Source organism: Lytechinus pictus, chromosome 2 (genome assembly GCF_037042905.1).
Source record: "Lytechinus pictus isolate F3 Inbred chromosome 2, Lp3.0, whole genome shotgun sequence".
Classification (NCBI taxonomy): Eukaryota; Metazoa; Echinodermata; class Echinoidea; order Temnopleuroida; family Toxopneustidae; genus Lytechinus; species Lytechinus pictus.
Window position 1 is genome coordinate 14,015,579 of NC_087246.1, and position 11,473 is coordinate 14,027,051.

Genomic DNA, 11,473 nt, shown 5'->3' on the forward strand with positions numbered 1-11,473 from the left:
CATATGCTAGAAAGGTCCTTTTCATCTGAGGGTTATGAGGAAGAAATAATATATGAAACAAAATAAACACATGTGTATGAAATAGGGTCGATATAAAACAATTTACATTATAAACATATATAAAAACATGTAATCTTTGACATTTTCCATCTTTAGAATTGCCAAAGAAGAAGAAAAGAACAAGATGTCCCTTCACAACCTTTCAACCGTGTTTGGTCCTACGCTTCTCGGTCCTGCTGCCATCACCAATGCATCGGGTAAGCCTGACATCCTGGCCGAGATCATGGGCATGTCCAGCGTCATCTCGCAGGTTGGCATCTTACATTACTGCTTAGAACACTTCAGTGACACCACAGAACTATTGGAGACTGACCTTTGAGAACGTATTCTTCCATTAGATTATTGCATGTCTGGTTTCTAGTATGTGAATTCATGCTTGGAGCACTTGCGTGACTCGTCATGGAGAAGAACTGATCATTCCTTGTGATTATTCGAGTTTGATGACTGAAATCTGTAGGTCCGTTCATGTAAGAACTGATCATTGCTTAGGATTTGTCTTATAGGTTTTGCTATTTTGCTCGGAGCAAAAACAAGTGATCAAATTGAAGGTTATGGCAACAGACCAATTATTGATGGATGTAGACAGAAGCGAACTGATCATTCTTAAGGATTTCTCTAATTTTTTTTTGCATTCTATATGTACATTAATGCTTGCCACATGTAAATGACTCAGTCAAAATCATGGATAATATTTATGTGTACTTTTAGGTCTAAAAAATCTGATCATACGCATGTATGAATAATTACCGGTAATTGAAATAAGCCACTAAGATTCATGGAGTTGTCCCTTTAAGGCTTGATGATTCCTTTTGATTTTGTAAATTTGCCATTCTACAGTACCACATGGAGCGTGTCTGTGACTCATATACATACAAACTTATCCTTGTGATCACTGAACCATTAAAAAAAATCAAACTTGTGCATTGCTTTTCAAAGCTTTTAGTAACTTGGCAATTCTGTAAGATGTATGGTTTGTGGTTTACTGACTTAATTTAAAACAGTATGCACGCAATCCCGAAAGGCTGGCAAAGGAAATTAATGATTATAAAAAAAATTAAGAAACATTAGAACAGAGAATGAATGAGTGGAAAGATTTGATTAGACTTTTGCACTTGGGTATCTTACCCAATTTAATAGAAAGAAGAAAAAGGAAGCAATATTTCCAATAATGAATGGTGTCCTTTGATATCAAATGATTGATGATGATTGTAAAAACTTGGTGTTTGATAGTGGACATATACATAGACTGCCTTAAGCGAGTAGATGTTGTGCAAAATGTATAGTAAGGAAGTGAAATAGACATATTATCAGACTAACAATTAAAAAAATGTATAAAAAATGAAGGAATAGTATTTCTATAGGGATGTTACATGCTGGTGTCAATAGCAAACATTATATTTTTGATACATTTGTATTATCTACATGTACCTTTGTATTGAGTTAAACAGATATTGTAGATGATCATGTTTTCCCTAATTGTACATTCTACTTTGGCAAGAGTCAGGAAGCACATTCTTCTATTATGTTATGATTCATAATGCGCAGCACAGTGATTTATGTTATATGATTATTACATGTATATCTACCAAGTCAGTGCATCACAGAACACAATAGGTGGTGTGTGTTAATAGTGTGGGAGCTGTTTTGTATATGTAGGTTTTATGATCATCCGTATTTCCAGTTTAAAGATAGCAAATATTTCTGGTTTACATTTTAATGATAATACAAGAACATGCCAATGCAGATGGAATATACTAATACATGCATTGCGAATTCGAGCCAGAATAAGAATTTTTTTATTTTCTTTCATTGCTCACATGTTTCTTATTTTTAATATGGGTGCTGGATCCATTTATTGATATTTATAATTCCATTATTTTGTATTGCTTTAAATAGAAAGCCAGCAGGTATGGCATTTGTAGATTAGAAAATTTGATATTGTACAACTCATTTTATAGTAACCACAGCATTTGAAATGTACCGGTACATGTACCCAGTATTTGTTCCAGAATAGAGAAATTTTAAATTATTACCGGTATGGTGTATTTTGTTACATGTCTAACTTAAGAATATTGATTTAGAAATGTATAGTTACAATATGTATGTGTAAATATTGTAGAGACGTTGAATAGAGAGAAAAAAAGATGAGTGTAACTATGTAAATGTTTAAAGCAGATTTTGATACTATACACACACAAGTATGTTCACACAAATGGGACTAGCATGTACAATACCGGTATACAGTCTGTCTATTAGTAGTGAAACAGAGAGAGAGGGGGAAAATGGTGTTTTGTCTTTGATCACATTTGAGTTGGAATCCACTGTATTGTCCTATTTTTTGCATATTACAATAATTCTTGCTTTATTGCTTGTGGGGAAATTAATTGAAGTTTTGAATATTGTAGATTTAATATAAGCACTTCAAATCTTTTAATTGAATTTAATTGCCTACTGTAGCTATATTTCTTAGTGGAGAGATTTCAGTGCTGTAAATAATTCATGAAAGATGTATTTTTCCAAACTAATAAACATCTAATTTTTAACTTGGTGTATGGCCTGTAGGCCTATTATTGGGCAGGTAACTCACAAAGTGTAAATGAAAAAATAAGGGAACAAGAAAGAATGATTTCATATTATATCCATATTGTAAATAGCAAATTTGGGATATGTTTCTTAATACCCCTCAGTATTTATTCTCAGTAAAATTCTTGGAATATTATATTTTAATTTAAAGAATAAAAGATAAATTGCCTTTAAGCCATCCTTATGATGAATGTATCATCGTAGATTGGAAACTTCTATATGCATGTATACTTTACTTCTTTCTATTTAGCATACACGTAGGCATGTTTCAGGGTGTGAACACATTGTGCATGGTCAGAAAGGGAGCAATTAACATGGATAGAACTACATTATATATTTTATTTCATTCTTTTGCTACTATGATATGTACAAGTATCAGTGAAGTTGTCAATAACAATAGCAAGTTAATATTGTAAACTATATCAAAGACACTACAAGGGAAGACTTGGACACACAATGGAGCATGTAATAAAATGCTTTGAAAGTGCCCAATTTTGTTTGGTACAATGTAGGTATAAATTTGCAAATTGTCATTTGGAGTCGTGTATAAAACATATGGGGAAAATTGGATAGGGGTGGGGGAGTAGGCAATTTTGACACTTGAACATATTTTTCTAAAGTGGCAACAATATTAAAGACGATATACCTGGGAAAAAGGAGAGGTGTACCAGGCCTGCACCTCTATCATTTCCTGTACCGTATATGTTTTATAAACCACCCCGTGCCAATAAGTTTACCTACACAATGTTGTTTGGCACTCTTCATCATGCAATTGAGCATTTGAAAAAAAAATCCTTGGAGTGTCCCGTCTTCCCCTAGTAGTGTCTTTGTACTTTAAATGTACCTCTTTTGACCATCAAATGATTACGCAGGCCATGGTATCTGTATTTTGCTTTCAAAGTTAATATTGTGTAGATTTCACAATGCATATTTTGCAATGTCAAAGCTTGACTTTATATTTTAACTTCATCACATTTATATTCTGAAACATACTGGTGATTTTGATTACAGTTATGCAATTATGTGTAGCTTGGTTTGCGGTAGTATTACTTATTTTAGAAAAAAAAATGACTGCTGTTTTGCAGGGAATATATCCTGTAATGCATATGAATAACAGGTACATTTATTTATGTAAATTTTGATAATTTTCATTCTTTACATCAATAAACTGATGCGATAGTAATTTTTGTTGTTGTTCATTTAGTGTACATCCTATATTTCCCAACACTGTAAAATCTTATAATCATTTCCTTGTGAATTCCATAGGAAAGCAAATGTATGATTTCAACCTTGGCTTAAAATGTATGCCACAGGAATTTGTATGTCAATATTTGTTTATCTGTAATCTTGTAAGAAACATGATTTTAAACATTTCTGCTAATAATGTTGAAAGTGCCTAAGCAGTGCATAATATCCAACTAAATACTTCCATTTTTATCCTTGTTTTGAACAACTTTCTTCCTGACCATGACATTTTTTGCAACTGTAATCATTTTTTTTAATTAATAGGTGCTTGACTTGCAACCATTTTTGTTGTGAACAAGAGCAAGAGAATTTGTAATTTCTGTGTGATACATTTTGAAATGTTATCTTTTAATAACATTAGCCTCTGCAACACTTGTATACTGTACTTATCTCAGACAAACACATTTTTATGTCAAATCTGTTCTTATATGTGATTCAAGTCAATGCACTTGGAAATTAAGCATACCTTAGTTTTGTTGAGAGGCAAATTTTCTCATTTCCCAACAGAAAATGGGAAAATCAGCATGATTACAATAAGTTGGATGCAGAAATTGAAATGTGTGAAGAACTCTTGTATGGGAGAAAATAAATCTCGGATGTGTAATCTTTTAAATCACATTTTGAGTGGTCAATGGTACAAATGATTCTCTGATGGAATTTACATGGTTGGAGTTGAAGGTCATACCTGAATATGTGATAGGCTTAAAGGATGTTTAGCAGTCAATGGGAGGATTATAGTAAGCTGTGTTTTATTAATTTCATTGCAGAGTTTGTAACTTATTGAGTTTTTAAGTATATTTAATGTGAAGTCATATTGGTCTTGTTTTTGTATGATGTAATAGGTTACCTATTTCTGTATATGATATATATACTCAGAAAGGCAGAAAGGAGAATGTTTATATGGACAATAAAGTCACTACACATTTGTATTGAACTGCAGACAATGTAGCTTGTTAATGTTTAATAATCAATGTGTGGAGTGCTATTGATAGAGAGAGAGAGGGTGGGGGAGGGAGGGGTGGAGAGGATGGGGGCAGAAAGTGAAGAATTTGGAGCTGGAAGAATTGAGGAGGATGTGACAATGATACATATGTACATGGGAGAAGGAATTGATAGGAAGTGTGATAAGAGAAAACAAAGGAGTAGAGAAAATGGGATGAGAATACTAGGGAATGCAAGAGAGAGTTGGAGGAAACTACTTAGGTGAACTTCTGGTGAAGATGGGAGATCAGAGATGAGGAATAACAGGCAATGAAGAACAGGAAAAGGGAAACAGAATGTGAGAATTGGAAGGGAATGACCGAGTGAAAGAGTCCCTTCATCTCTTTTTCTCAACCTCAATCTTCCAATTTGTGACAAACCTCATCAACATTTTGTGTACAAAGTCAATGGATATAAGGACTTTAAAAATTCAATTCTTCTGCTGAAGTCCAATCAGATTCCTATTGAAATATTCTTTATCACAAGTTTCGAGAACTTGTGACACCATCTAATATCAAGCCATCATCATGGAATAATTGTGATGTTTTAACTTTTCCATGCATCTTTCGCCAATTTTCTTAGACTTGAAGCATGTAAATCATCTTTATTGGCATAAGTCTCACCATATCTAAACGAGTCTCTTCACACCCCTCTCTCCCTCCTATCATTTTTGAGCAATTAGTACATTAAACATACAAATGTCTATGATGATTGATATTACATGTCTCCATCCCCCTCCACTTTCTCTGCCCCCCCCCCCCTCCCCTCAACTTTCTTCCTCTCAGCAATCCATGGTTGGAAGTCTAGAGAAAACAAAACACATTTTCATCTCAGAGAATAAAAAGGAATATTCCCATTATGTAAAGACATATCACAGTCTTCAAGAGTTTTTTAATTCATTGAAAGTTTCCACGTAGCTGTACATTACCATTCCATTGAGTTGCAGTGCATACAATCATAACAGTGGGAATAAAAGGCAAGTATTTTTAAATTCATAAGGATAAAATAATTTGCCAAGGTAATATAAGGACTTAGTACAAAAACATGTATATCATTTTGTTCTAAGTTTTCTATATGTATGCGTACACTACCGCACAACTGTCATATACATGTACAATGCAAAGCTCTTCATAAATAAATTTAAAATCATAATATACATACTGACAGTGATGATTAAAATCCACTGAAATACTTTGATCTCATACAATACAAAAACTTAGATAACATTTTTTGTGTATACATGATTTATTTGAAAAAAAAAATTTGCTTTTATTTTGTACTTTCAATTTTTAAAATTTCAAATTCATTAATGATTTTCAAATGGTTCAACTAATCGATTCTGTATTATAGTAATTGAATTTTAATGACATGAATTTACCTATTAATCTTTTTATCAAAATAATGAAAATTTCAATATTACCTTTGATATCAAATAAAGTAATGCACAGTCTTGCTAAACATCTTCATCTTAAATAATCGTGGAATGTAATTTACAGTACTTCAAATTGGACTTTAACATTGTAATAGCATTATTTTTTTTATGTCCATGTGTACAAGTACATGAATAATTGAAGGGAATGGGGGGGGGCAGTGATAAAAAATACATTATATTTGAACATGTATTTGTGTTATAACATCTAGACAATTGATGAAATAAAAATCATACATGATTTTAAGATAATGAATCAAAACTGTGAAATATCTTGTAAACACTATCAACATCTTTATCTTAACAGTCTGTATGCTCAATGCTCATAGGCCCAAATCTCTCCTATATTCTCCTTGGCAGCAAAATTTTTGTGCTAAAGCATGCAAATGACAATTGTAAGTATTTATCAATTTGTCCTTTTTAATGGAAAAGAAAAATAAGGCACCATTAAATTTCCTGCTTCTTAAAAACTGACAATTCTTAATTCATTCAAACATGATATAAGATTAACGTAACATGAACTTTCATGATACAATAATATAATACATACAATTTTTTTGTATAACATATGCCATACCAGCGAGTTTCAATATGTTTACTGATAGCTTTCGCAAAAATACTCCATATAGCAGGAGAATATGATTCTTTACTACAAACGTTTGTAAATGATCTCTCCTCTCTGCATAAATATTCATAAATGATCTGAGCACAAAGAGAGACAAAAGGAGACAGAGAGATAAGAGATAGTTGTGTGGGAGATATTTAGGAAAAACAAGGCAGTGTTGTATCGCACATAACATAGTAAACAAATATACCAGGCTTTGAGTAAGTATAGCGGGAATTATTTGTCCGAGGTTGGACTGGCATTACTTTTTTAGTAATTTCAGCCAGTACAACCGAGGATGAATTATTCTCTCTGTACTTTTTGAATAAAGGCCTGGTATATTTTGTTTTATATCATTATATTCATACATTAAATAAGTTAGAACAATAGATCTTGATAATCTAGTACACGTAGTTCATCTTTTTTCAAACTGAACCAAACTGTAGATAACACACTGCCTGACTGATCTACTTTTCCCGAAGCCACGCGCTCAGCGAAACGCAGATTTGTGCCTGTGGGGCCAAATAATGAACAATGTGTAAGAGGAGCCAATGGATATACCGCACCAAGGTCCGCAGGACCGAGTGCGGTATATCCATTTGGCGAGTCGAGCACAGAGTTCATTATTTAGGTCCTCTATGCACAAGAATATGTGCATTGTTTGTTTTATACACCCCCCTCTCCAATGTTTACTGAGCGTGCATAATGTCAGAGCTATAACATGTGTTATGCTAAAAACTGTGCATAAATATCTCTGCATGCAAGCAAATATACATGTATTGATACAGTAAAAAGCATTCTGAAAAATCTTTTTGAAAATGCCATGCCAATGACAAGTATGATATCTATCTTAAGCACAGTAATGCACTTACATGTAAGTGGCAAGGGCACAATTATGCGCTAAATCTTTTTACAACAAAGACACTAAAAGTTCTATTACTTGATCTAATCATATAAAATGATATATCATTGGTTGACAAACAATGAATGTGCGTCTTCAGAGATAAAATATGGGACTTTCGGGCGGGACTTCCTGACAGAGATAATACAAATTTCAGAATAGAGATAATATCAGGCAGTTATTATCTCAGTGAGATAAAATCAAAGATACAAGAAAAGATAAGACAATTTTCAGAATACCAGAATACCACCTCGGATTAATGAAGAAATGAAACATGATAAAAAATACTTTACCTGTACACATGTATCATACTTGTAGATCATTTTCAACACAATATGTATACATGTATTATGCATTAAAATATCAGCCTTTTATAAAATACAATACTTCAGTTCATATACATGTATCAGTTCTGCAAACAGGGAGATTAAGATGTATAAAAATTGACAAGTATGACAAGCTTAGCAAAGATTGTATCATAACTATAGGTGTGCAAATGTGCAGTCAAGTTTTTTACGTGTGTGTGGGGGGGGGGGATGAAACAATAGATCAACCCTCTCTGGCGACAATGGTTTAATCATGAAGGCTGAAATCTACAATACTGCCTTAATGCATGTATGTAAATATTAGTACATTAAATTTCATCTCTCGAACTCTACTTTTTGAAATTGAAACAGAGTATTATCTTAAGCTTTATCCCAGCCAATTTAGACAAAGGATAAACAATGTAAATACATTTGGTGATCCATATACGGAATACAGATATTGGCAGTGAGTCTGCTTCATGAGTGCATATGTTCTATGCTATTTCAGTAAAACAATACATTTATCTAGAGACTGAGCTACTATGTTGTGCTAAGCATTTAGCAGTTGATTTTTTTTTCAGTCATAATACAGGAAGCAGAGCAATGATACAGTCATGGGAAATGGATATGAAATGGTTTCATTCATATTTCTACATGATACTTAAACATGGCAGAAGACACCATTATTATTACAATTATCATTATAATGATAGCAATAATATTCATTAAGATCAGTTCATTCTATTGTAATATTTTGTATATGTTATGCAATGTTTAAATGTACTTATACGTTCAAGTCCACCTGCATGTTTTAATTTTTATGTATAATAGTATATAAATAGTACATATATAAAAAACATATTTTCTTGACAACCTGAGAGCATTCCAATGGTTGCCTGAATAAACAAAATTTGGAATGAATTTAAAGAGTGTTAATCAAAATTTCACAAGGTGATTTTGTTTTAGAAACAAAAACAAACACTGAGTTTGTGGCCAGTTTAATGTAGTGTGGGACATTACGAGGATTGGCATTCCATCGAAATAAATCTGGTGTATGGAAAGCTAGGAACGTCCTAAATCTCCATCTCGAAAGTATAGAACACTTTCTATTTATAATTGAACAAATAGGAACGTGCTGATCCATCAAGGGTTAAAGAAATATTGGGCATAAATCATCTCTTGAGGGCACTATTCTTGGATATCGATTGTAGGTGATGAATAATGAGATCACTTGCTTTCCATGGTCGAGTGTTTTGAATCAATGGTAATCTTTGAGAAGGACCAAGATAACTACTGCAGTACAGACACAGAGATAACTGTAACCTTTCATTTATACTCATAATGATGTCTTTCAACTCTCTTGAAATTATAACAGACCATTATTACACCAAGTCCTATTCTTTAATAATAATAGCTGGATTTATATAGTGCTTTTTGCCTGAGGATACAGAGAGTTGAGATTGATCTGGTAAATCGCCAAAATGGAAAGCCAGCAACATGAATTAAACAGCTGAAATGCATTACTTTGTCAGCTAAAAGTATTTTCTAAATGTAACTGATTCATACTTGTGCATCCATTATTTCCTTGACCAACAAATATCTGCATGCTTCTCTTTGTTTTCTAAGGGAAGTTGTGTATATCTCTTTTAATCATGGATGATTCTAACATTGGTGGATTTATATAATTGAGATTGATTGAACCAATCAAAACTCTTTCTCAGATGGAATCCAAGCTTTTACTTTATTTTCAACATTTACTTCTTCTACAAGGATTACTGAAAATGTCAATGAAAATCCATGATCTAAGTCTATCACAGTTGCTGTCAAAAGGAATAAAGAAAAGAACTATTATACAAGGAACAAAACATCAAATTCAATTTAAAAAATAAATACTGAAGCCCTTTATATGGTTTCAACATACAACACAACTTGAATGACTATTATGGGGCAATAAGAAATCAAACTGAAGTACACAGATAGTAAAAGACATAAATAAAATAATATTTCTCGTTCATCTTATTAATCTATTTATTGGTCCACATTGGTGCATTTTAATTAAAAAAGTCAATATCTGACATCTGCAACAACAAAAATACAGAAACTCAAATATTGACATTTTGTTCAATGAAATGGCATCACTCATCCAAGTTTCCCAAAAACGATCAATAGATGATATGATTGGCCCTATGGTCCGTATTCTGAAGTCGGGTTTAATTTAAACTCGGGTTTAAAGTTGTGGTTTAAGTATGGATAGCCAATACTGTCATAAAATCTATAACAGTATGACTTCAATGTATCAGCTCATTTTTCTCTCAAATCATTCTTAAAGGAAGGATAGATAAGATAGCTTTCTTCACCATGACGAGTTAGAAAAGAGCACAATAATCATGAGAAATATACAATGTAAGTAAAAATTGTGACATTTTTGCTATCCATAATTTTAGCAGACCATGGTCTAAGTTAAACCTGACTTCAGAATACGGGCCTATGTGTTGCTTGCTACTGGAATATATCTTGGATGTCCCCAAAATAGATCGCTACCTCATGACAAAGCTCATTTGTGTCTCACATGATAGCATCACCTAATATGTCACTTTAGAAAAATATATGGTAAAAATTGAAGTCATGCTAAGTATAATTAGCATGGTGTAAGCCTACTTTGCAATAAATGAAAGTAAAAGTAAAAAGATTTTTAAAATCAGTGATAATATCAAAATACACTCAATTTACTTATACAAAAGACATAGTCCCATATAAGAAGTGAACTGTGCTTTCGTACAAAGTACCTGTACCTAATATGCCCATAATTTACTAGCAATTTGCATTATGAAATCGAGAAGAAAATGTAATTTCACTTTAAAAAAAAAGAGAACCAATATCCACAACAGATATTTTAGCAATTCAGATTTGTATAAATATATCTCCTGTGTGAGTAAAAAAACTTGACACTTCACACATCCCCAATTTAAGGGAAAAATGTCATGAACAAATACAGTAACTATCATTTATGGCCTGAAAGAGTATGTTCTTCCGAATAATTTGGTACCAATAACGGATGATCAGGAGGTATTCTCTGCAGTGATGTATATTTTAATTTGCACCCAAAGTAAGGCATGACTGCAATGAATGAATCCAGATGTCAATGATGTCATAATCCTACAAGGGTTGCATTAAATGCATTTCAGAACACTTTTACAGTAATTTACATTATAATAGTTTAATCAAACACTTTTCAGTATTTATTTCTCAAGTTAATTTCATTGAAAAGGGATTTTTGTTTACTAACTCATGTAGGATTATAACATTGGCATCTGGAGTTCATTCATTGCAGTCATGTCTTACCTTGGCACATATTAAAATTTACA

At 32.5% G+C, this 11,473-nt stretch overlaps 1 protein-coding gene across 1 annotated transcript in view; it reads left to right on the forward strand.

Annotated features, from left to right (window-relative positions):
• Positions 1 to 4,822, forward strand: part of LOC129284279 (active breakpoint cluster region-related protein-like) — a 61,239-nt gene extending 56,417 nt beyond the window's left edge. The window contains exon 23 of the mRNA XM_064106294.1: positions 157 to 4,822. Within this exon, the coding sequence (XP_063962364.1) occupies positions 157 to 379 (223 nt within the window). The 3' untranslated portion in view covers positions 380 to 4,822. The remainder of the gene's footprint in view (positions 1 to 156) is intronic.
• Positions 4,823 to 11,473: the final 6,651 nt, after the last annotated feature.